The sequence below is a fragment of the Fusarium coffeatum genome (assembly GCF_003316985.1).
Source record: "Fusarium coffeatum strain FIESC_28 chromosome Unknown BRIP53273_contig_73, whole genome shotgun sequence".
Taxonomy (NCBI): Eukaryota; Fungi; Ascomycota; class Sordariomycetes; order Hypocreales; family Nectriaceae; genus Fusarium; species Fusarium coffeatum.
In genome coordinates, this window is record NW_022157869.1 from 1 (window position 1) to 25,450 (window position 25,450).

A 25,450-nucleotide genomic window follows, 5' to 3' on the forward strand; every position below is an offset into this window, starting at 1 on the left:
CGAATCCCCCCCCCCCCCTAAAGTCAATCAACCTCTTCATCCATTATGCGCTTCCCAGCATTCCTCTTCTTGACGGGTTCATTACTAAGAAGCTTCGGCTCGTGCGATACTGAATTTCTCAATCCGCCAGATTGGAGTGACGATGAGCGCAATCGTGACAACCTTGACAAGAACAGGCGCTATGTCGTTGGCGAAACAATACCGCTGGAATGGGAGACGGACCGTAGCAGTGAAGATATTGCTCTGAATTTAGGCCAAAACCTCTATTCATCATTCAGGTTTGCCCCGTTGAACAGTCAGTCAGATCCGCTAAGCAGTGTGTTGAAGACTTATTGCTAATGAATCTCTAGAGGCCGACACGAGCTGGGAAGCCAAGTACTACACGTGGGAGGGAATGAAAAAAGATGAAGACGCCGTATACTACTTCGTATTATTCGACCCTGACACGGAAGATCGTCTTGCCTATTCTCTCTACTTCAACGTCACCGCCCCCCAAAAAGACAGTACAAAAACCATCACCGCCCCTGGAAGCACCGTCACTATTTCCCAAGGTCCATCCATGAAACCCGAAGCAACATTCACAACGATCCACAGCACACCAGAAGTAACAAAGCCAGCGAGCAATCAAGACGAAAGCAACACCAAATCTGGAATGTCTCAAGGGGAAGTGGCAGGCGCAGCGGTCGGTGGTGTCGTCGGTGGCCTTCTCATCTTCGGGGTTATTGGCTGGGTGCTATGGAGGAGGAGGATGGGAAGTAAGACCAAAGCAGCTGCAACCCAATATCAGGAACAGGCCGTTGGGACAAAAGCTGAGTTACCCGGGGACGATAAGGCTCATCCTTCTGAGTACGCAAGAAGTCCGACAGGGATTTACGAGGCACCCTGACGAGAACCGGAAAGCTGTTCACGATGCCCATGACAGCAAGAGAGGCAGCTGGAATATCTTCGACATGACTCTCTTTGTTGAAAAGAAAAAGTACAAGAGTAATAATCCCTAGTTTCCGACCCACATACCCAATTGATCCTTGACCCTTGGGTACGACATCGCGTTCTATACGACAGACCCTTAATCCCCATGTCGCCTGTTGCCGACAGGGTCTGCCCCGAGCTCGTGAGCATCTCTGTCATTCCCATCCATCTCGGGCAAGATCCCCATAGGTCGGGGATAGCCATAGTTCTGATCAATGGCCGGGTTCATGTGAAAGTTGTCGCTTCGAGGAGATGGTATTGTGGGGGAAGGTTTATTGTAGTAATCCGACGACACACCGCTAGGATAGTAAGGGACGACAGTACTTGCTGACTGGAAGTGATCTAGTCCACATGTTAGGGCCCCTTCTACTTGGAGACAGAATGTTAAATGCTTACGATCATTGTGGCCCATAGGCGTCGGCTGAGTTGCGACGGAGACTCTATGTGACTGGTCAGGTGCTACCATGCCATGAGTCTCTCTTTGCCTCCGTCGCCTTCTACAACATAAGAAAGCTAAGGCGGCTATCAGTGTGATGGCCAAAGCAGCAGATCCTACAGCGATGCCTGCTATAGCGCCAGTGCCCAAGCCACCATCACCATCACTCGCCGAAGAGCTTGATACCGCACTGGTTGCTGAGTCTGAAGCCTCACTCGATGTGGTACTTGAAGCTGTATCTGCTGTTGAACTCGAAGCGGCACCCTCGGGGTCTAAGAATGATCTTCGGAGGCCTTCTCTCTTCGTCAAGACAGCGGCCACGAGTTGATCCGTTGGGCAGCCATCGCCGCAAGCATTTGTCTCGCAACAGCCCACGAACGGTGGATCCGGCCCAATACAACTCCACCAGATCTTGGCCTGTCGACTATCATCGCAACTTTGTGGTTTCAAGTCGTCGTATCTGTCGGGATTGAAGCTAAGTGACCGCAGGTCATCTTTAGGACAGATGCCGCTACCACCTTTGCAGGGATCGGATGTGCAACATCCTATGAACTCGTTCGTGGCCCCTTCGCATATATACAATTTTGAAGAAGAATCTGGGCAGTTGAGGCCAAAAAAGTCGACCGTCTTGTTGTGTGAGGTAGCCATTTCGAATTTGAAACAAATGAGGATCCAGGAAGTCTGGGTGCCATCCCTGGGTATTAATATGCCTCAGATGTCGGAAAGTGGCGGCACCAGCTGAACAACCATAATCATGATAAAAGCCTCCCATTCGAGAACCATATGTCATCAGTGCATTGTGTAACACTTGCAGCTCGTATTGTTGAACGCCTGAGACATCCCCGCTTTGCGCCTTATCTCCCTATTCGGCGACAGTTATCGCCGAGCCTGATATACCATATACAAGTAAGATTATTCTGCAAGACTTATCGAATGTAGCTTGGACTTGCACATTGCTTGCCACATGCCACCCATCGCCAAGGAAGCAATTGGCCCCCATTTCCTACGGAGGCCAAGATCCACTACGAGGACAGTGCCACGTCTCTACAACAGGTCTTACTCAGATCACTCAACCTGCTCTTTCGGGTTCCAAGTTTCGATTATTCTCACTTGCTGCAAAAATAGTAAAATACTTTAATTATTTCTAACTCTATACTTAGCTTTGTTAAACAGCCAGGTCAGGACGTATCCGATATAGAGAGTATCATTTCAGGGCTTCAGTTGACTTGTAGTGTAGCGCTATAAGCTGCTTTGCAGTCTATTGATCCGTGCTATTTAAGCCAGTACTCTTTACAACGTTTAGTGCGCTACCCGCCCTCAACCACTCAGGCTGATGTGAAGGAAACGAGTGATTCAGCTGAGCCGTCCACTGCTTTCCATCCGTTGGAGAAAATCGCATAGTAACCTGCTTATCCGGTTCAAGCGCACTACCATCGACACCCAGTAAACCTATAACATCACCTTATTTTATTCTGTCGTAATCTGCTGGATCTTTGAACGTCAGAGGAAACATCCCTTGCTTCTTGAGATTCGTCTCGTGAATTCGAGCAAAGCTTTTGGCTATGACAGCAACACCTCCCAAGAATCTAGGTTCCAGTGCAGCATGCTCTCGTGAGCTTCCTTCGCCGTAGTTATTGTCGCCGATGATGCACCACTCGATGTTTGCATTCTTCATTGATCGAGCTGCCTCGTGAACAAATTTGACTTTGCCATCTGTTGGATCTCTTGCCTTGCCAACCATTTTGAGGAATGTTGCCTCTGGAAGGAAACTGTTCGTGGCTCCTAGAAGCATGTTGTGGCTGATGTTTGTCAGATGGCCTCGGTAGTTGTACCATGGTCCTGCGGGAGAGATGTGATCTGTAGTGCATTTTCCCCCGACCTTGATAAGAACCATCATATTGTCTACTTACCCATTCCTCCGTGGCTCGAAAGGTGTAAGTAGTTGTAGCGTATCGCTTCCCTCGTCGATAATGACTTCGCATTCGAATGTGGGATTGAGAACAGGCGCTTGGTACGAATCACTTCCGGCGACAAAAGTCTCGGGAAACTCGTTGGCTAGCAGGGGAGTGAAGCGGAACTGTGATGGGGTACCAGATTCTTCGAGGAAGAGAACAGCGTCAGTCATCGGGTTGAACGATAGATCTCCGTCATAGACGAAAGCGGTGGCTATTTCGGGTGAAGTGACAAAAGAATGTGTAGCAGGATGTCCATCATGACGACCAGTAAAGTTACGATTGAAGCTGTAAATGACAGAATTGTTCATTTGTTCCCCGCTCCCGCAACATCAACATCAACGTCCTCCTTGTCCCATTGACCGACTCATGGTCCGCAAGAATTACTCAGCACAACAGCCCCGGTTGCCTCTCATTATGACATCTGTAAGTTACAGACCAATGCCTGCAAAGCCCTTCTGCTAACACTCATGTGAAGCCTATGTTTGTCTTATCCGATTTATCTCACAGCATGGAGCCACCCAAGCTGTTTGTGTAATAGCCTGGATCTAGCTTTTCCAAATACCATTGCCGAACCGACTTTACTAATGCAATGTTCGCTTGTAGCATCACACTCCATCGCTCAGTGATCGAGACAACTGATAAAGTAAGGGGCGATTATTTAAGATTCGCTACCTTCCAGATATCCCGTCACTGCAAAGAGATTATCGTGGACCAAACAGGTAATGACTCTGATTGGGAATCATTTCTTGATAGCCCCCCAGAGTCTAAGCCCCGCTTTGCATTGTATTACTGCAATTCCAACGACGGCGTGATTAAGAGGTACGAGTTATATTCCGTTCCTATGTGAATAACAAACTGAAGAATGCAGAGAAATTTCATGTTCTATTGTAGATGCCGAGATGAAAGATGGGCTTTTCGGGCATCTCAGCGGCGTCGGATCAGCAAGAAGTTGTTCAATCAAAGATTTGACATCAAACAATGGAGCAAATCTGTTTCAGGATGCAAGAAGTCCGAGTGTTTGAAGCACTATGAGAATATCATGTTGGTCACCGAATGAAGGAATGATTCGTTTGATAATTCTGACAAGACTATTTACTCCACCAGTGATTCTAGTGAATTGAAATGAAAGCAGTCTGGCTGCCAAGAAGCTTAAATACTAACTCTACCACTTCGGCTTCTGGAAAGCCTGCTCCGCCAACTTGACAACGAAAGCACCTCTCTCAATGGTGTTGATGAAGATATACCCAGACTTGAAGAAAGCATAAGAAGACCAAGTTCCAACAAAAGCCACGGTACCACCACCAGAAAGGTTGTCATCCTCAGGGTAAATGTCAAACCAAGCAGCCTCATAGACACCAGCCCCAGTAGGATCAGAAGGAATTGAACGACCATCAAGAACACGAAGACCAGCGCCATAGTGCGATTGGTAGATGTAGCTGTCCTTGACGTACTGGTTGTGGTCGATGGACTTGGTGGGGTGCTTGAAGTGACCGGTTTGCTTGGGCTTTTCGAGATCGCGGATGTCCCAGATGAAGGTTACGGGGTAGCCGTCGCCACCTGGGCCAGTGCCGTCGCGCTCGTCGAGTTCGTCATCCAAGACGAGGAACTCTTGGTTTTGGGTGTCAAGGACCCAGCCTTGGTGGGTGTATGCAGCACCCTCGTAAGAGATACGCGAGATGATGTTGGTGACGTTGGCCTTGTTGGTAACATCGTAGATGGTGAGAGTATCCTCGTTGTAACCGTAGCAGATATCGCGACCTTGGTAACGCTTGTCTGGTCCACGGTAGACAATGCACTGCGCATCATGGACGTATCCATCACCCTTGGCGCATCCAAGAGACTTCGGCTTGGAAGGATCAGTGAGATCGAAGAAGTTAAGACCAGAAGCACAGATAGGGTCATTTCGTGGCATAGCGCCGACGGCAACGGCGTACTTGAGCTCCTCGTTGACCACAACATTATGCGCACGACCAACAGGCAACAAAGCGTTGAAGTGACTAGTAAGGTCCTTCTTCGCATCAAAGACAACAGGCTTCTTAGGATCAATCTTCAAAAGCTTCTTGAAGTCAAAGATCTGAATACCGTGGCCGACGGCTTCGGATCCGATGATAACGTAGTTCTTGTAGCTGCGGATCTCGCGCCATTGAGAAGGCGAAGAGTATTGAGGAAGACGACCGAGGTAGACGAGTTGACCCTTCTTGGTGATCTCTGCGAAGGCAGTTCCATCGTATTGACCGATGGCGACGAATTCGCGACCGTCGTCGGATGTCCATCCCCATGAGGATGAACCTCTGCCGCCAGTGCTGCCGAGGTCGGCGTGGCTGAGGAAAGAGTAGAGGTCGGCCTGACGCTGTTAGTGATTGAATTGGTTGGTGGGTTGGAGTGACTTACGTTGTGACACTTGAAGGTGTTCAGCGGATCACCCTTGATGGCCTCTGCAACACCCTGGACACACTTGGTGTAGCCGAGCGTGGGGTACTGCTCACTGGCGAAGGCACCAGCAGCTTCTTGCTTCTCCCAAACAGCCTGAGAAAGTTAGTCGATGGACGGGCAGACTGTATGAAGGAGAACAAACCTCCTTGCTGGCCTTGAGCTTGTTGTGCATCACACCGGTGTCATAAAGTCTGGCAGCCTTCTTTTCGTCGACCTTGATCTCCTTGGCCTGGATGTAGGTGCCGAAGGCGGCGATGGCACCGAGGATAAGAGTTGACTTGACCATCTTGAAAAACTTGTAGAGGGTGTTGGGGAGAATGAGAGGGATGGGTGAAGAAGAGCAAGATGAATGTCAGAGGGATTCGTCCTGCTTTTTATCTTCGGCCGGTGAACCATCGTAAGGCATCACGACCAAGAAATGAAATCTAGACTGCGCTCCCTTTGTTGCCCGCTGTGACCTTACTAATTGAGTCCATCGCGCAAAAGGTCTATTCTGTAGGATTCACTTTCACAGCCAATCAGCGACAAAACAGCGTCGCATTTTTACCATTATCTATTCTTGGCGACGGTGACGACATTTCGTATCCGCTGGATATAGACCAGATTTGGAAGGTGAAAGTTGGCAGGGGATGCTCTCTTAGCGCTTCCTTATCAACAGTCTTTCGTGGTTGAAAAAAGGTCCCGATGGTTGCAACCCAAGACCAGCAGGTGATGTCTGTAATGGGCGCTATATGGACGAATGCTATAACCCTGATAGAGCAAGCGCTGCAGGTGATTGAAAAGACTTCGCCGTTGGGACCTCAAAAGAGATGTCTCACAAAAGTTCTATTACGATGCAGGAAGGTTGATTGGATGAGGCGGGAGTAGATTGCTAGATCTCGGCATTGGAGGGCACCAAGCCCAAGTGGGCAGGCGTGTTGAGTTAAGCTTATTGGCTAGTCTTGCGCCATTGACCTCTCTTGGGAGATAGCTCCGATAATCTTATCTTGAAGCTTAAAGACGCAATCGCAATACTCGGCTCGAGACTTGGCATTTCAAAAGTCCATAGTTTATTGGGCAGGAGAATAAATTCCACCCCGATTGGCGACCCGTCTGCCGTCTTCGTTCCACCACTAACAAACAAGCACGCAATCCCATTCTAGTAAATGTACCTGAATCCAGACTGTCTCGTCTCCGCCACAGCTAAGTCACCCTTTCCGTTCTCGTTTCCAGCAGCATTAGCCTCATTTTCCAACTTATCCAACTTCTTGTTCTCCCACTTGTGCACATAACGCAGCATAAGAGCCAACAGCGCGACGAGAACGCAAATAGCGGCATTGGCGCTACCACCTGGTTTGTATTGGGGGCCGTCGCTGCTAGGATACATGTATGAGCCGTAGATACTGGCTGTGTTGCCGATCATGTTGCAAATGGCGATACAGGCGGACCGCTTGACCAGGGGACGGGGGAAGGAGTTTGCGACCCATGAGACGATGATCTGGTCTGTGTATATCGTGAGTAAATGCTACGGCCGAAGTGAGTATGGGAGACTTACAGGATGATACAGCACCCATGGGCATGAGGAACATGGCGAAGAATCGAGCTCCGACCACTGTAGTTCCTGCTGCGATCGCGTTTCCAACAGCAGCCAAGAGCATAAGACAGATGATATGCAGCGATCGATCATTCGTCTTGGCCGAACTCATCGTCACACCAACAGACAACAGGAACGTCGCAAACTATTCCAACAATTAGTACTTCCCCATAAAAGAATTTATCAGACTTACCCAAGCGGGAGCCGTAAGCCAAAGCGTCTCAATCTTTCCATAACCCAGAGTTCCCACGATCGTAGGAAAGAAATACTGAAATGTCTGCGAGACCAAACTGACATGCTGCAGAAGAACGAAGAGGTAAAGACGGTAATCGCGAACAGCCATCTTGACACCGTCCCACATGGACTTTTCTCCGTAGGCGTCCTCTTCGTTGATGTCTTTTGTTAGACGCCATGCTGCGAAGGCGCGTTCTTCTTCGGTGAGCCACTTTGTGGTGTGGGGGTAGTTGGGGAGGATGAACATGGCGATTAGTGAGAAGCCGATGGCTGCTACACCTTCCTGTATTCATTCTGTCAGTAAATGTTCTATCTGAGAAGGATTCGGGTGGGGGGAATTACGATAATGAAGAGCCATCTCCAACCTGCCTTTCCGTGTGCACCGTCAAGATCACCCAGGATGGCAGCGCCAAGTACACCACCAAACATATTCGCCAACGCATTTCCAGAGTACAACCACGCAATCCTTCGCGTCAATTCGGCACGGGTATACCAAGAGCTCATCAGAAACACAGCACCAGGGAAGAAAGGCGCCTCCACAAAACCAAGGAAGAATCGAATGACGATCAAATGCGTAAACTTCTGCGCGCCAGCATTACACGTCGAAACAACGCCCCAAAGGCAACAACTCGCGCTCAAATAAATCGACGGTCGCACTTTTGTAAGGATGAGGTTCGATGGCAATTGCATGAGGAGGTATCCGACGAAGAAAATCGATGTCGCAAGATTGAAATCTGTGCCAGACATGCCCAGATCCTCTTCGAGGGAACCTTGTCTTGCTTGCGCGAGGTTGGATCGGTCGAGAAAATTGAGTAGATACATTATTACGAGCGTGGGCATGAGACGCAAGTCTACTTTGCGGAGGAGTTTCTTCTCGAAGTCTTTCTGCCATTCTTCGGTTTGGGAGGGGAAGTTGTATGCTTGGTTGGTTGGAGCATGGTCGCCTTCGTCCATCTGGACGGTCGGTTTGGCGTTGTCCATCTTGTAAATATTGTATGGATTGCTGTTCGTGTTCTGATGTTTGGAGGAGGAAAACGATGACGCAGGACAAGAGACCAAGGATTCAGCTGCGACGAAAACTCTATATAAAGCCCAGCAACGTCTTCCCCTCGGCAGCATGATTCAAGAAACGGCAATCACGGCATTAGCCTCGGCATGTCAATACCCCGAACTCCAAACAATCGAACGATTGCAATTCGTTGATGCTTAAGCGATCTGCAATAATTGCAACGCGATTGACCAAAGAGAAGCATATGCGGACCAAAGCGAGAAAGTCCGGTGTCGATCTCCCCCGCAACGGGACATCGCTTACCCCGCGTATGGGGTAGTGGTGATTCTGGGGTAAATGGGACAGGGTCTATGACTCGAATGATGATCAATTGAGTTTATCCGGAGCAAGGTGAGTGGATGGGGGTTATGGTTACTGGGTAAGGTTGGAGATGGCTGCAGCCTCCAGCGACGTTTGAACGATGTTTGGACGTCATTATTGATAACGATGCTCAGGCAGATTCGTTATCAAGAGGCCATCGCTTTTGTTCATGTCATTGATAGTGAACATACCTAGCTAATATCCCTGCAAGAATGCCCTGATGTTGTGGTACCATTTGCCATGGGCATCCTTCTTAACGAGTCCACATCGTCCAAAAGCAGAAGACCGTACATGAACAAGGCACCCAACAGACCAATCACGAGTCTCTCCAAGTCAGCCACTTCTACAGGTGCACCTCGGTATCAGTCAACCCGACTCTCCACCACCTCGTTCTCATCGTCGGGTTCACTTTCTAAGCCAAGTGAACAATCTCTTTCTCAATCCTCTCCCACTCCTTAGGCGTAAAACACCCCGAAACCCAATAATTACCATCCAAATCCTTTGCTTGCACGTTGATAAGGTTTCTCATTATCCTGCCAGCATTCGCATTAATTAGATCTGCATGGTGATAGACAGGGCCCGGAGATTTCTCGGCCGCGGAACCAAATCTGGCTGCCGCAAAGATATCCGCTTTCATTCTGTTATTAGTCGTGAGGAGAATACTATTTGACTTGGCAAATATCGGTGTTTGTGCTGTGCCGCGCTTGCGAGAGAATTCTAACATTGCTAGCAGCTTGGGTTCTTGGAGTTGGTCGAGGAGGTCTTGGCGACATGTCAGAGCTTGGATGCCGAGCGGTTGCTGGAATATGGTGGGAAGCATCGTGCTGAAAGATGCGAGAACCATATTCTGTGCGTATACTCCTTTGGTGTTTTGGAGTTGGGATAGACGAACGCGGGCGTCGATGGGAGTTACCAGGCTGATTGGTCGCGAGGTTGATTTAAATATGGTTCTAGTGAACCACGCCAGGATAGCATCGTTGGGACTGACCCAGGCGTCACTAGTTACATCTTTAATATCGCACAGGGCTTGCTGGTGTAGCTTCTCAACGGTTTTCTTCGGAAGACAGATCATACGACTTTCAACAGTTGGTTGCGTAAGAAGAGTCCAAAGGAATCGGACAACAAAAAGTATGAACGAGAATCCTGAAAGCGTTCTCGACTCAATGTCTGAAATTTGTAAACTGTAGTTGGATTTACCGGCGATGTCGTAGAGCACGTCATCTTTAGCACCTATAATTTCTGGAACATTTTCCTTATGGCCATTAAGGACGTCTGACCACGCCTGCACCAGATGATGAAAGCCCTTTGCATCGAAGAGAGCGTGAGGCCACGAAATACTGACGATTGTCGCGTCTTCGAACGACACGATGTGCAGAGAAAGCACGGGTACATCTCGACTAGTGAAATCCTTGAGAGTTTTAGGCGTATCGGGTGATAAGACCAAATCCCAAAAATTGGACAAAATCGGATGTACAGACGGCTCTGCCGTGGCCTTCGGGAAAGAGGTAGTCAATTCGTGCTCGCCAATGCTGATATCGTATTTCTTATGCCAAAACGCAACAGCTGGGGTCGTTGAGTGTATCTCGAGGTGTCCGTTCGTGTTGTTGCCAAATTTGAGTCGCCCTCCGAACTTCTTCCAGTCGCCGATCTGAAGCAATTCCGTGAGGGTATTATGGAGTTTTTCTGGGTCTAGGACTTCGTCAAAGCGCATTGTCCATGCCATGATCATTTGTCTTAGCATGGAGAGATTATCCATCATATGTGTAGGGTACACATAATTGGACGATGATTGATGAGATGAAGCCATGGTGGGTTTGTTATTCCGGTTGGATCGAGGATGGCGAAATCGCAGAGATCTGAATTGGCTACAGGAAAAGATATACTTCTGAAATCTCACATAAGCACAAGAATGAACGCTATGTCTATTTTGGATTAGCTTGTGTAATGAAAGTAATATCCATTTATGCACTGGCGGTTGGCTAACCTATTATGGACCCATTTTGCACAATAACATGTCGACTGCCAACTGATGAAACAATCTGTCAATGTATTATTGACGCAGACAAACACTACTTTGTTATACTATAGGCTCGGGTGTAGAAACGACGCTTAGCAAAACCTTGTCCCTAAGGAGTGACAAATGGTTTTACAAAATCTGTTTACAAAAGCTTTTGATGGTCTTCGTATATCAAGCGTTGATTTTCCTGCAATTCACCCTCCCACAAGAACAAAAAGATAGTCTTACCCTCTATCGAGGAGCTAATAGCCAGGGTACTATATAAATAGACTAGATTCAAGGTCTGGCTTTATTGTAATAGAGTAATCATGTCCATTCTGTGGTTGATTTGTCTTTTTATTTCAGGTCTAGGGTAGTATCATGTACATTCCTGTCTGGGATAAAAATAACTTGCGTTATGTTATGCTATCGGAGCTACAGCATATCAGCAGATACGGATACAGCGTCATGATTGCCGATCTCGAGTCACGTGGATGTCTCGCCCGATTGATACATAGTACTTTGTCCTTTAATCAGTTAGCAAAACAACGCTCTCTTTTTTGCTCTGAATCTTATCGCAATATCTCACTTGAAAACAAGGCTCCTTGAAATGCTCGATACGGTGGACATAGCGTGATTTCAGATCAGGCTGTGAGACCAGCCGGCTCATCATTGGCTGTTTGATTTGTTGAACAACCAACAGAGAAGACCCTGGTCGAAAAGATGTTGATTGGATAGGGGGCAGCGTGAATTCTGCAGAACTCGTTCGCTTTCTCTATTACGACGCGCTTTCCCTTCGCCTGGACGCGTCCTGCTTTTTCTCCTTCTTTTCCTCCCTCATATCATGAACAACCCGCCTTGTATCGACGCGGTGGGGTCGCTCTTTTAAGGTTCATTGATCCACAATACCCTTGGTTTTACAAGAATTCCACCACGCGCAAGCCGATACGCGAGCATGGAGGACCAAGCCGCCGTTCACCGAATCTACCAGGAATTGGGCGCGTTGTTCAATCCTGTGCAGCCATCGGAAGAGCGCTGGCGAGCTCAGGCCAAATACGAGGCCGCAAAGAAGCAACACAGAGATGAAGCTGACCCAGAGAGAGAAAGGGCCCTATGCAAGGAAATGACCCGATGCCTAGATCATTTGGAACATGTCGAAAAACAGGAGAAAGTAGAGGAAGAACAGAGGAAGGCACGGCAACAAGAGCTCGAAAAACAACTAATTCCCCTTCTCTCAAAACGTTATGGCGGATTCACTCCGTCAGTTCAGCAGCGATCTGAGCAGTCGGATGAAGATGCTACTCTGGCCACCCCCGATACTACCACAACAGATATCAACACAGGCCTCGATAACGACCGAGGAACGAACCCAGCTACTGAATCCCCGATTAACTTCGAGGATCCAGTTAAAAACTCTGTTCGAGCAGGAGATCAGAGTACAGAACCGTCGGGAGATATTGTCTATATCCCAAGTTTTCAAGACACGATCGAGCCTAGATCTCCCACCGACCGAACTCATAGACGCTCGACCACTCTAAATCAACGAGATAGTACTGAACAGACTGGCCGAACCGACCCAATTCCGTCAAGCGACAACTCGACCGCCATCGATGAACAACGTACAGTCCAACGGTCTGGTGAAACATCTTCATCAAACAAGAGACGGGGGGCCGATACACCCGCATCGCGCCGTACCAAGCACCAGCGACAAGCCATCGAAACGGGCTCTCTTACAAAAAACACAATTTCGTTTAACGAGGTGTATGGAGATGGCCAAGTCGATCTCAGATGCAGAATCATGGAGCGCGATGAACGTTACTACATCTTCAAATGCAGGAAGCATGATAAGCTCTTCGATGCCAAAGATCCTCTTCAGTCTGCCACAATTCATCTCAAGTCGCATGGTAAATTGAGGTCGACCCACCAAAACGCCTTTAAATACTTTGGGTATCAAGTAATTGGCTGCACTGAGGCGCAGATTGTGTTGAACAACAGGATTGTAGACCAGTATTTGGAAGAACAGGAGCACAAGAGGGAGCGTCGCAAGGCTTCTACCTATAACCTTCAACGATATCCACTGACTGGTGAGGTGTATATGGCTTGGTGGAACTGCGATGGAGCTATCGTGCTCCACGCACTTTTAGTCATCCCGTTCTCGGAGTCGGAGCCGGGTTATGGCGTGGATATATGTGTCGAGAACTCAGATCTCGGTGATGACATTCCCGCTTGTTACGAGAGTGACGGAACATGGGCTGAGGGCTACAAAGATGGTCAGAAACACATGAAGGATAGGGTATACCCAATTATGTGCTTCGATGGTTATAACCCGCACCTAGTCGATTGGCTCCCCCTGGCGCAGTTCCGAGAACTCGATTTTGATGACGAGCACCTGGATTACGCGCAAGATGTTAAGGATTACCTTGCTTCGAGAAGCAGAAGTAACACTGCCACAGGTAAGTTATGATACTACAGAGTGTGGTAGTGTACTAATTGGACCTATTACAGGCCTCGGAAACGAAATTGAAGACGATACGGAAGACATTTACGATGACAGCCGCAATGGCGATGGCGATAACGATGGCGTCGGCGATGGGCCGACGTTCAGTGGACATACACAGACGCACATTGAAGAACGACCCGAGACCGCCGAGCCTGTTGAGGGTGACCATACCGGTACGGCAACGGAAATACCAGAGAAGGACCCACAGAGAGATATCAAGGTTGAATCCTCAACTCAGCCTTCAGGAAGGGGCCGGCTGTGGCCACTAGCGCGCAGAGCCCCTCCCGCCATGGAGAGTTTGGATAACAGCGACAGCGAGTGAGGTCAAACAGGGGGCCCAGGGGGAATGCATGGAAGGTTACTGTGTAATTTCACTATGCTGCGTGAATCATCACTATCTTTGGTGTGTTGTACGCCCTTAACTCCCCAGGTATCTCTTTAATGGTCTGCATACTACTGTTAGGTAAGCTTTGTGGAGCTATTACAGGTTGAACAGCAAATAAGGTGATTTTTCAAGACCGGTATCCCCATGGGGACTAGCTCCGAGAAGGAACTACGCAACTGTAGTCTTTAGACAATTAGAGGGGTGTATATGTAAATCACAGGCACCCAGCCACGGACGAATCGATCCGTCCTGTCTAATCAACAAATGGCTTTAGTCTGAGCTTTGAGCACTTCGGTGAGTGAAAATGCGTGACTTGTCGATTTTCACCCCAGGGCTGATGGGATGAGACGAAGTCAGGCAGCACGGCGATCCTATCGGAAGGTTGAGGTTGTTGACCCGGAGAGAAATCAGAGGAGCGAAGAGGCAACTGTATCAGCGAGGAAACAAGTCTAGACCGCGATACCATGCAAGCCACCGTCGCAGGATTAATATTGCAAGGGTCAAATGCTGGGTCATCCTTGGCTGCTTGACTTGTTGGACGACCAACACGACATACCCTGGTCTGAAATGGAGAGAGTCAGGCTGTGAATCTGAGAAGACTAAATATGTTTCCCCGGAAATTTCCCGTCTTATGCTTATATCTCAGCTGGTGGATTTGACCCACATCTTCCATATCAAGTCCCCATTTATTCTAACTCTTCTCTATGGCGAGACGCGTGTAGATGTGACTGTAGTGAGGCCACTGAGAGCGCGATCCCTTCGCCTGTTAACTCAGAACAATTTCTCCCAGTTTCACTGCCTAGTTCAAACCCTCAAAACTACATCCAAGCAGCCAATATGGACGAGGCTTTCGTAGCCCAATCGCCCCAGAGAGTCATTCCTCTACAACAATGGATCGAAGGATGGTCAGCATGCACCGCCCTGGAGAAGTCTCCCAACGAGATCCTTCAATACGAACATCAACAAGCCAAAGCCGAGCTCGATGACGCATACGAGCGATTCAAGTCACAAGGAACTCAAGACAGTTCCGATGAAGTCCATAGGTGCATGCAGCGCTGCATAGCGCTTGCTCACCCAGACGAGTCTACCAGAAAAGCCAAGGAGCGTGATTATCAACAAAGTTGGGTGCTGTTTTATAAGACTCTGTTCGACATATTGGACAATCCTGCAGCTATCAAGGCAGTCTTAGATAAATTTCGTGAGCGTGCGAGCACCCAGCATTCATCGCATCATGAAAGCACAAGAAACCAGTGTCAGACGACGGCTTTCCCTGTCAGCAATTCCCCCGATACTCAACACTCAAGCAGGTCACAAAACCCCAGAATTGAACCTGTCCCGACCACCCACCGTACGCACAGCCAGGGCGAGCTAAGCATCAATGATCAGCGAGCGGAAGGCGAAGCGAGGGGCCGAACGACTCGATCAAAGACGCACACGGCCTCAACAGCATCACCCGCACCTCATTGGGAGAAGCGGTCTCGGCAGGCTCCTTCGGAAGCCGCTCCAACAACCACAGAAACTATTGAGTTTCGCGAAGTATATCAAGACGGCCAAGCCGAGCCAAAATACACTATTATCGAGTACGAACGACTTTATTACATCGTGAGATGCAAGGAGCATGGGCTGGCTTTCTCTGGCGAGCACCCGCTCCAGGGTGCTATGAATCATTTGAGGGTCCCAGGACACCAAGTTGAGGGTATAAATTACTCTCTAGCAATCTCCAAGCTCGGGGCCCTGGTGCTGAATTGTGATGAAGATGACAAAGAGAAAAATAATAGGGTTGTAAGAAGGCATGTTGAGCAAATGGAAGATCAGCGACGACGACGCTGTCGCGCTTCCCAGGCCTATCGAGATCTCAAACCCGACCCTCAGCATGGTGACATTTACATGGCATGGTGGGATCTGGGTAAGACAGCGAAGCAATCTGGACAAGAGGATCTGAAGCTCTTCGCGTTTTTGGTTCTGCCTTTCTTTCCGCGAGACAGTAATCGCTTTGGCTTGAGTGTCACCACATCGAACCTCGAAAAGGACATTCCTACTTGCTACAAGCACGATCCGTCAACTAATACCTACGAGTGGGCTGAAGACTACAAGCCAGGCGAAAGAAAAGCCTTAAAACGGTCTTACCCGATAATGTGCTTCGATGGGAGTCTCGCGCCGAGCGTTCAATGGATCCCCATCACCCACTTCCGAAAGTTCAATGCCAAAGATCCCTATCTTGAACATAAACACATTGTGAATGGCTACATCGCGTCGCAGAGACACATTGTTCACCAACCAGGTAAGCTCCCAAGTTTAAAGCAATTTTTATTTTACTAACACAATTGCTTGCAGATTTTGAACCGGAATCTGATGACACCAGCTCCGACTCCGACTCCGACTCCAACTCAGAATCAGATTCCGACAGCTCTGACGATACCCATTTACCAATCGCTTTCAGATATACACAGACTGTAAATGGCAGAAGGTGTGAAATCATCTATTTAGATGATGACGGTACGCCCAAAAAGGTGATGGAGGACCCAGAAAACTATCCGCTCCGGTGGAGAACCCCAGAGTTGGAGGTGAAGAAGGAACCTGGGATCCAAGATAGCGTGCAGCGGGCGGACCAAGGTACGCGATAAACGTCCCATCAGGTTTTAGAGGCCTCGCTGACGTTTTGAAGCAGCCCAACAGCCCCTGCAACCACAGCCAGGCTCACTAAGGATACAATGCCCGTGTCCTAATTGTCGGTAGAGAGATGCAATGCTGGCTGTGCAGATGTAAAGTGGGGCAATGATAGAGGATCCTTATAGAGGGTTTATAGCGGCTGTAGCCTGTAGCTAGTGCCCCAACAGGCCTGTTTAGGATACAACAACAAATCCCACGACTACCTGTGTTACTCTTGTCGTAGATTATAACGCAAACAGGACCATGATCTACTGATCCGATTGAACGCTCTACACACAGCTAAGTACATTATATAACAGGTTATATTTTTCCATAAATCTAATAATAAATGCGCATAAGCCCAAGACAGTCGGCTCTTGTATCCACTCGGTACAGTACTAGATAGAGCATCAATTGCTATAGTTATTATATGAGGCTTTACGGATAGACAGTAGCATTATTCCCGGCTACAAGGGTTACAAACGTTATTTTCTGTACTTTCTAAGCGGTAAAGTGATCTTAGGTTTGCTCTGGTCTTCTCCAGGGTTGTATTATATACATTCTCTTTCTTATCCCTGTAAACTAAACCAAACCTTTTTCCTGTAGCAAAGATATCTATAGAATTGTGGAAGTTGACATGTGTAATGCTTGTGGCCTGTTGGTAGGTTTGGGCAAATGGGAGCTATCCAATGGGATGTTGAACCGTCGGGCAAAAATTGAGGCACGCACCACCTGTTACAGTGGCCAGACTAACAAGAGATGACCAGACAGATGATGGATTTAATTACGACAGAAGGGGTGGAGTTGTTGGAATTTTCCTGGCTTTTTTTAGCGTACCTCACCACCCCTTTTATCCTCATCAAAAGGCTCCCTTTTATTTTAGACTTGTCATATGTCCGTTGGTTCTACTGAGAAATCTTACCCTGGATAGGAGGGGCGCGTATATTCCGGAATGGAGCAGGGGCATGTCCCGAACCAATCGGTCACTACGTGCGGCTGAAAAACATGGTGCGCGGTCTTCTTCACGCAGTAAGCAGAGAGGCAACTAATCTAACCTGTTCTTATACAAGCCACACAGGAGAGAACTGTCGGTTCCAGGATGTTAAGATAACGTATAACTGGTTCGTTCGTTGGATCCTTGTCTGTTGATATTTTGATGAGACGTGGACAGGATCAGGCTGTCACATTTGAGGAGGCAAAGGGGGAAAAAAAAAAGTAAATGAATTGCTCCATTTTACCATTCCTTTTCCCGTCATATATTGTTATGTGTTGTTGACAAGGGTTTGTTCTTCTTCTGAAACACTTTCTTGTATTCATATTCATATCGTCTTGTTGACTTGAACAGCAACCGGAAGATCCACCGTCTCCACTGGCTGACCTAGCGGTCAATAGCGTGAACCACTCTAAAACACCCGCCCAAAATGGAGGGCCATACAGTACAACCCGCAGAGCGAACTCCCACCATCAAAGAGTATCTGGCACGATGGAAACCCGACATTCATCCTGTGAAATCTGCAGAGGAAGAGTTTCAAGAGAAACTCAAGGAGTATCAAGATCTATTCAATAGCCTAACTGATTCATCACAAAAGTTCAACAGGATGCCGGAGATTATGGACTGTGGAGGCCGCATCACGCAGCTTAAAGACACTAAGCAAGATAAGGAGCGCGAGTACCGGCAGAAACTTTGTGATCAACAGGAAGCTCTTCTCTGTGAGGCTTTCGGCCTAGTTGATCTCGAACTGATTGATGAAATATTCAATGATTGGTGCCATGGTCGTGCCCAGCCTTCATCAACAGCTCCCACACAGTCAGCTACTGGTATCCCAGGTACCATCGAGATCGAACAACCCCAAGACACAACTATCTCCCGTTTCACGCCCATTACAGACCAACCGACAAGTACGCGAAACTCCATGCCGAGCCCGCCCAACAGCGACATTTCACGGGAGACAAGCACCCGTCCGAGCGAACTAGACAGACCCGACCACAATACCTCAGCAGGTCCCCAAAAGAGACCGGCCAACCCCGTCGTAGCCCGTCAACCAAAGCGCCCTCGATCGGATGTGACTCTGGGTCCCCTCACAGGAGAAAGGACAATTGAGTACGATCAGGTATACCAGAACGGCAAAGCCGAGCCGAAGTATAACATTGCTAGGTTTGAGGGGTTCTATTATATCCTCGAGTGTAAGGCGCACAGGATGCACTTTCACAAGGACCCCTTGCGTGGTGCCTCAAAGCATCTTCGGGGCAAGAAGCATAACCAGAGGTGTGTCAGTTACGGAGAGGCTATTCGCGCACTCGGAATTCGCGTTCTTAATTGCGACGAGAAAAAGGCCAAGGACAATAACGATGTTGCCCAAAGACCTACTTACTCTCAAATGGGTCGTCCATTGACTAGCCTTTCGCCCTCAGCTGGCCGTGATATCCCCACACGGAGTAACCAGAGTCTTGCGGCGATTGACCCAAAGCCTGGCGAAGTATACACTACCTTTTGGAGTGGGACTAAGGAATTCTTTGCGATATTGGTTCTTCCTTGGATCAATTGTGGCCAGCTTGGTCCAGACTTGCCGCTCACTGTCCAGGACACCGAGCTCATTGACAACGTCCCAACTTGCTACCGGTATAATCAGGCCGATGACTCATTCGAATGGGCACCCGAATACCTTCCTGGTGGGCAGCACTACAGCAAGAGAGAATACCCCATCATGTATTTTGATGCCCCCGTGTTCCCAGGGCAATGTCGGCTTAAATGGATTCCTGCGTGCGAGTTTGATCTCTACGATCCCAAGGTTCCTACCCTCCAGTTCAAAGACATCGTGGATGGCTACATTGCTTCTAGAGACAACGGCATCCAAGAATCAGGTGAGTGGATAAGCTTTACATGTCACATTTATACTTTCAACAAAGCATCGCACTTCCTTTCCTTCCACAGAACCTTTTACCTTTTGCCCTGCCCTAACATAAGGTTTTGGCTGAGCATGAAATGGACACTTCTCTTCTTTTTCCCTTCCTTCCACCACCAACAACAGCCGCAAACCGTCGCAATGAGCAAAGCAACCACAATCTTCCTTTGGTGTCTATTCGCTATTTGTGCCCTGCTAATCGCATGTGTTTTCTCATTGCAGATTATAATACCCTGGTACAACGCGAGAACAATCGAGGAGACCCCACTATCGACGCGCCAACCGCCGAAATCTTCCCACGCGAACATTCCTCAGACGCCCGAGAGATCATCCTCATAGATGACGATAGCGACGACGATACAGCGGACCACAATCTGTGGCCAAGTTCCTCGATCGGGTCTGACGATCCCGCTCCCAAGACTGAACCCTCGGACGAGGCTATGACGGATATCCATGACCAGCAAGTCGCAACCACCACCTGTGACAATACACCCAGCCAGCCCATCCTTTCTACCTTCAATCCCACTCAGCTGTACAATGGTCTTTTCGATTCTCAGGTACCCAATGAGGCTGTACCAGGATGTCCACCCTCGTGCGACACGCAAGCCCAGACTCCCATTCATGATCCGACGCCACAATGGCCTCCGGCCTTTTTGCACGAACCGTCTCCGATCGATAGCACGAATCTCCATCACGAGCAGCTACCTCAACCAATGCCTTTCGATACCCGCGCACCCGAAGCTATCATGGCGCCGTTGCCTACCAATCAGATTGCAGCTCCAATCCCAGGCCCCAGTGACAACTCTCAAATGCAACCAACGGCCCAGCCCTGCCAGGGTGCTCAGGCAACAGAGTTGTACAGTTACTTGAGCCAAGCACGCAATGCATCGTCGCAGTTCCAACTCGACAGCGACGGTCGTCTCAGATGGATTGCTCCCAAGGCCCTATCTGGGCTGGCTACGAAGCAGAAGCCGATGAGTGTTCGTCAACATGAAGAGGTTAGAGCTCGGATACAAGCTATTGGCAAAGAGCCCCAGCCCACTCAGCAGCAGGCGTCAATGTCGGACTCTCAGCAAACGAGTTATGTAACACCCCATGGTTTTAAGAGATCATTTTAATACATTCCAGGGGGGATAGATGGAACTATCAGTAGAAATCTCAAGCGAATCAATTGTGAGACTCAAGTGCTGCAACATCTTTGTGATCCATATGTAGTCGTAGACTTGGCAATAAAATATGCACTTTCTGGCGCCCCGATATAATGACCTAACGAGCGAAGGTGAGATTACCGACATATAGGCCTAGGCATATAATTATTTTATCCATCAAGGTTCTCTGTTAGACAATGTTTTATTCATTCTTTCCTAAAGCCATCTAGTTGGCTAACTCGAGCTTTTCCAAGACGCAGATCCGCCGCCTTTTGTACCACAAGAATAGTTTACTGCAGACACTAGGCAACGACACCAACAACGGTAGTAATGTTGTTATCGAAATCAGGCACGACCTTGAAAGTCCTGAAGTCCTTATCCCAAGATGTTGTGTGTGTGTTTTTCCCAGCATCACCCAGATTGATGGTGATACCAAAGACACTAATGCTACCACCAGCATTGGTAGTCTCCTCCAGCTCACTATCAAGCGTCTCGGCGGTGGATTCCCCGACGGTGATCTCAAAGCCGAGACCGGCGACGACAACGACTTGGCTGGCTCGAGAAAGTGTCTTGACTTCGTTGGGGGCTTCAGAACGTAACTTGTACTTGCTGAGGTCGACATTCCTGTAGTTACAGTCAGTGATGTTGTGGTAGTATAGTTCAAGATGTCGTGACGTACCACTGTCCAGGCTGGACGGTCACAGCGCGGATGTCATTGTAGGTGACGACAACTTCGACTTCCGAAGACTCGGAACCAGTATCCAGTGTTGAATCTCCGAACGAGAACCAAGGGGTTCCAGCATTGACTGAAGCATCATCAGGTTGCCCGAAATTATAGTCAGAAGTGTCCTTGTCAGTGTCGATGTCGACTTCAATCCGATTGTGAGAGCTGTAGTCGCCACTAGCGGCCTCTGTCACGGCATCCTTGACAAAGGCCTCACATTCGGGAGATTGATAGAGTGGAACCCGAGATGTAAGTGGGTCGGGGATACTCTCGCCAGAGCGCTCCTTGTTGAGAAGCTCAACGTTACTAAGATTACCGCCACTTGCAGCCTTCATGTTGTAGCTAGACATAGTTAGCCTGGTCCAATCACATAACAGTGACTGAGAACGTACCCTGGAAAATCCGAACCCATGTTCCGGCCCATGCTGAGGCTGTCTCTGTCGGATCTGACAGTATTAGCCATGGGTCCGCCCATCTGAACTTGGATCTGGGTGATCTTTTGAGAGACCATATCTGCCTGTTGCCTAGCCGCAGTGCAATCAGGGGCCTTTCCCATGTCGAGCCAAACTGCGAAAGGCTGGTCAGTCATGCCGCGCTTGACGTCCTTGGTCCACCTGGCTTCAGCCCTAGCAGTCGCAGAGTCAAGTGCTGCCTGAGAATCCTGCTGCTCTGTGATGGCGTCCAAGAGAGCAGCATCGAGGCCAGGGTTGGCATTGCTTCCCTAGATGGAGTTAGTAAGAGCCTTGAAGCAATCGATCGATATTCTTACGAAGTCTACCCAGTTCAGAAAGCTACAGAGCATGTCAGCACGGGGGACCAATTTTGAACAACATGAGATGGCACTTACGTGTCGAGGGCTCGATCATATCCGTGCTGGGCAGGAGTGTAGAAGACATTGTTAGTGGACAGGACGTTGTTCGCAATGGCATACAATCCCGCACTGCTGTAGGCCTTGGGATATAAGAGCCAGCAAGTGGACCCTTTTGAGCCTCAGAGGACAGGAAGAACATCTTGTCGCATACTCAATCCGAGATTCTATTCCGGTTGACGTAGAAATCCTGGTTTAAGGCGGTTAAAGTTTCTTATCATCTGCGAAATTAAGAACTGAAAATAAATCAACATGTTCAGTGATCTTACAACAAGAAGGTATTCAACAAATATCAACAGTTCCAGACAGCAATCACAGTAAAAGCTCTGGTTATCACTTGAGGGATAGCTCAGAATGGTATCCTTTAGAAAACAAATGCCTATAGAATTTTTACATCTCAGATTTCACGACCCAGCCAGCGGAGTGGAACTTAACGACGTATGAGTAGCAATCAATTTGGTACCTTGCAAAAAGGTATATGTACCTGATAAGTCAAGTTTGCCGAACTCGGTCAGTAACTCGGAGCCAGAAATGCCGCTGGAGGAAAATGCCATAAGCAAAGCTTTCCCAAGGATTCAATGGATCTACCACCGATAGTTCATAGCGGCAAAGTAACTACAATAGGTAGTAAGTAGCTGTTCGTCCTGCCAATCCCTGATAAGGGTATGACAACTAAAGGTTTGGAGACTTACCTCAACAATCACCTTATTGACCTGCAGGATAGCCAAATCCTTTCCAAGACACGTATAACGTCCAGAGCTAAACCCGCATTCTACTGTCCTTTCCATCACCCTGAGTCTCTCATTTTCGGTATTGATCCAACGCTCAGGGCGGAATATATCTGTATCGTCACCAAAGACTTCGGGGTCTCGCATCATGCCCCAGAAAGAGAGTCCGATATGAGTACCTTCCGGTAACTTTCGGCCATCGGCTAGCACATCTCCTCCTGGAGGGACGACCTTTTCCATAAGTCCGCAGAAAGGGGGCCATATCCGCAGAGTCTCCTTGATACAGGCTTGCAAATATGGCATCTTTGAAGCGGTTGCGAATGAGACAATGGTCTCATTTGATCGCTCGGATAGCAGACCGTTAGCTTGAAATTCATCAAGTAGTCGCCTGTGTACTTGCGGCTGTGTGATTATATATAGAATAGCAACCCGGAGGGCGGTTGCTGCCGGGTCGGTACCGGCCATCCTACACTTATGTCAGTAAATCTCATAGAACATGATGTAAATCGTGATTGGCCAAGTTAGACCTACAGCTGCACAATGGTTTCTGCTTCAGCTTCCTTCTGAGTTATGCCATGGCGGATAAACGACCCTAGCATGTCCCGTTTCTCCAACTTCCCGGGGCCAAATCGCTCACGAGCTCGCTTCTTCGCAAAACTGCCATAGTCAGGACTCGTCGTTCATAAGGAATTTCATAGATACTTGACCATCCAAGGAACAGCTCACCCTAGTAACCTTCCGTACCCATGCTTGTCTTCAGTGCTAGGCATGATCCACTTTAAGATGGAGCTATTCTCAAACATAGTGACTATCCAAGGGAAGACAGTCAATGTTTGTACGATCGGGAGACCCTCGGCAGTGATGCCATAGTAGTCGTACAGATCGCTGTTGCTCTTAATATTGCCGATACAATGACTAAATCCAAGTTCAGTGACGACATCTAGAGTAAGATTACTGGACATCAAGCCCCAGTCAAACGGCTTATAGCTGTGGTCATCGGAGATGTACTTGTTCCTGATGAGTTCGAGAAGCTCAGCAATGCGCGCATCCATATCCTTTTCAAAGTTCTCGCTTTCTTTGCCAGCATACTATGATTCATGGTCAGCCTAACACCTACAGTGGTATCTTTCTGACATGAGGGACTGACCCCGGCTGCCAATTTTGACCGCATCTCAGTATGCTTCTCATCGCTATACGTAAGAACAATATCCTTATCGGGCTCGAACCTCATGCCTTTGTACCAGTCTGCGCGAACATACGGGCTGCGAACAGCGCAGATGCGCCTCCATAATGTGGCGTCAGACGTCATGAGGGAGTTGGGAGCAATTCGAACCATCGATCCTGGTACGTGTTAACCATAATAAGTTGGCAGACCAACTTCAGGGTCACATACCATATTTCTTGGTTGTTGTGTAAAAGATCTGGTGCATCCTCCCAGAAGTTACCGTTTTCAACAGCCATAATTTGGTCCAAGCAGCCAATGGAGGCCCTTGAAAATCGCGAAGGCGGTGATAGCGACGAACGCTCGCAATGACTAGATAGGTTAGAACGGCGAGAATGAAAATAAAGATAAGTTGGGGATGATCATAAATGAAATCAAGAAAAATAGAATGCTTTTCTTTTCCAGTGGTTATGCTCAAGTTGCCGACCTTCGAGCTGTTTACTGTGCCCATCATTTTTATCTGAACAACTCAATATTTTGAACGTCAAGAGGGGAGCGATTTGCATTGTAAAAGATACGAGGTATTATACATTTATCCAGTCGAAAGATGCTGACCACCTAAAGCAGGCTTAAGAAGTCCGAGCGGTGTGCTGCTTGATTTTCAGCTGCTACCATCCAGGATCCGCGTTCCTCTTGCCTTATTTGCATCAACGCTTACTGGTACTTGGGAGACTCTTTGACATTCGAATGTACTATGACGTCCAGCCGCATTCCAGATGTATGTATTTTCAGCTGGGTGGGTCGATGAATACCCAACGTTGGGGGTCATAGCACTCAACCAAGAAACAGGCCCGAATGCTCCGAAGATTGTATCTATTGCATCAGAGTTATGGTACCCTGTATCAACGACATTGCTTTCTGAAGACACGCTCCTCGTTCTAGCACTATGCTGTTTCTTCCATACTTCGGCTCTTGGAATGATCCTGCTGGCTGTTGGAAAGTCTCTTCCGACGTCAACCTAGGTATCTACCGCAGTTATGGATGTCATCTGGTGGTTCTTCCCGATCCCTGTCAACGTAGCACACATCATTTTATCGTACGAATTTGATGTTGTGAAGGTGGACGACGAAGACGGATCGTCTGGAAAGAAATTGAATGCTCAGACTCATCCCACCTTGATGGAAGTTTACGAATTTGCCACCGCAGTCTCTTCATTCACGCACATCACAACCGCCATGATCGCATTCACTGATCGATTCTTTCCGTCGGTTTTCCCACCGGCGTATCAAGGCTTATTCCACGCATCTCAGGTTCTCCTCCCCCGACTCCGTGAACGAAGACCGATTTACAGTATTGTAGAAGGAGCATTGATGTTCATGCAGTGGGACAAAATTACTAGTCCAATAGCGATGTTGCTA

The 25,450-nt window shown here is 48.4% G+C and overlaps 9 protein-coding genes across 9 annotated transcripts; 4 read left to right on the top strand and 5 right to left on the bottom strand.

Moving 5' to 3' along the window:
• Window positions 1–45: 45 nt before the first annotated feature.
• FIESC28_03442 (uncharacterized protein) lies at window positions 46–886 on the top strand (the record flags this gene model as incomplete). Its single annotated transcript, XM_031157591.1, has 2 exons — window positions 46–295; window positions 351–886. The coding sequence occupies 2 exons, from the start codon at window positions 46–48 to the stop codon at window positions 884–886; spliced, it is 786 nt and encodes a 261-aa protein (XP_031018328.1).
• A 180-nt stretch (window positions 887–1,066) lies between these two features.
• FIESC28_03443 (uncharacterized protein) lies at window positions 1,067–2,053 on the bottom strand (the record flags this gene model as incomplete). The annotated part of the gene is made up of 2 exons (XM_031157592.1): window positions 1,067–1,311; window positions 1,366–2,053. 2 exons carry the CDS (start codon window positions 2,051–2,053, stop codon window positions 1,067–1,069), a joined length of 933 nt encoding a protein of 310 aa, XP_031018329.1.
• An 814-nt stretch (window positions 2,054–2,867) lies between these two features.
• FIESC28_03444 (uncharacterized protein) lies at window positions 2,868–6,079 on the bottom strand (the record flags this gene model as incomplete). Its single annotated transcript, XM_031157593.1, has 5 exons — window positions 2,868–3,204; window positions 3,316–3,645; window positions 4,527–5,704; window positions 5,752–5,886; window positions 5,936–6,079. The coding sequence occupies 5 exons, from the start codon at window positions 6,077–6,079 to the stop codon at window positions 2,868–2,870; spliced, it is 2,124 nt and encodes a 707-aa protein (XP_031018330.1).
• Window positions 6,080–6,931: 852 nt separating this feature from the next.
• On the bottom strand, window positions 6,932–8,581 carry FIESC28_03445 (uncharacterized protein; the record flags this gene model as incomplete). Its single annotated transcript, XM_031157594.1, has 4 exons — window positions 6,932–7,275; window positions 7,328–7,511; window positions 7,560–7,883; window positions 7,943–8,581. The coding sequence occupies 4 exons, from the start codon at window positions 8,579–8,581 to the stop codon at window positions 6,932–6,934; spliced, it is 1,491 nt and encodes a 496-aa protein (XP_031018331.1).
• Window positions 8,582–9,381: 800 nt separating this feature from the next.
• FIESC28_03446 (uncharacterized protein) lies at window positions 9,382–10,776 on the bottom strand (the record flags this gene model as incomplete). The annotated part of the gene is made up of 1 exon (XM_031157595.1): window positions 9,382–10,776. One exon carries the CDS (start codon window positions 10,774–10,776, stop codon window positions 9,382–9,384), a length of 1,395 nt encoding a protein of 464 aa, XP_031018332.1.
• Window positions 10,777–11,920: 1,144 nt separating this feature from the next.
• FIESC28_03447 (uncharacterized protein) lies at window positions 11,921–13,787 on the top strand (the record flags this gene model as incomplete). Its single annotated transcript, XM_031157596.1, has 2 exons — window positions 11,921–13,418; window positions 13,471–13,787. The coding sequence occupies 2 exons, from the start codon at window positions 11,921–11,923 to the stop codon at window positions 13,785–13,787; spliced, it is 1,815 nt and encodes a 604-aa protein (XP_031018333.1).
• Window positions 13,788–14,687: 900 nt separating this feature from the next.
• On the top strand, window positions 14,688–16,474 carry FIESC28_03448 (uncharacterized protein; the record flags this gene model as incomplete). The annotated part of the gene is made up of 2 exons (XM_031157597.1): window positions 14,688–16,131; window positions 16,185–16,474. The coding sequence occupies 2 exons, from the start codon at window positions 14,688–14,690 to the stop codon at window positions 16,472–16,474; spliced, it is 1,734 nt and encodes a 577-aa protein (XP_031018334.1).
• Window positions 16,475–17,920: 1,446 nt separating this feature from the next.
• On the top strand, window positions 17,921–20,520 carry FIESC28_03449 (uncharacterized protein; the record flags this gene model as incomplete). The annotated part of the gene is made up of 2 exons (XM_031157598.1): window positions 17,921–19,361; window positions 19,625–20,520. The coding sequence occupies 2 exons, from the start codon at window positions 17,921–17,923 to the stop codon at window positions 20,518–20,520; spliced, it is 2,337 nt and encodes a 778-aa protein (XP_031018335.1).
• Window positions 20,521–20,852: 332 nt separating this feature from the next.
• On the bottom strand, window positions 20,853–24,543 carry FIESC28_03450 (uncharacterized protein; the record flags this gene model as incomplete). Its single annotated transcript, XM_031157599.1, has 10 exons — window positions 20,853–21,174; window positions 21,230–21,616; window positions 21,667–21,995; window positions 22,044–22,065; window positions 22,122–22,225; window positions 22,835–23,336; window positions 23,402–23,527; window positions 23,615–23,958; window positions 24,018–24,211; window positions 24,264–24,543. The coding sequence occupies 10 exons, from the start codon at window positions 24,541–24,543 to the stop codon at window positions 20,853–20,855; spliced, it is 2,610 nt and encodes an 869-aa protein (XP_031018336.1).
• Between the last annotated feature and the right edge of the window lie 907 nt (window positions 24,544–25,450).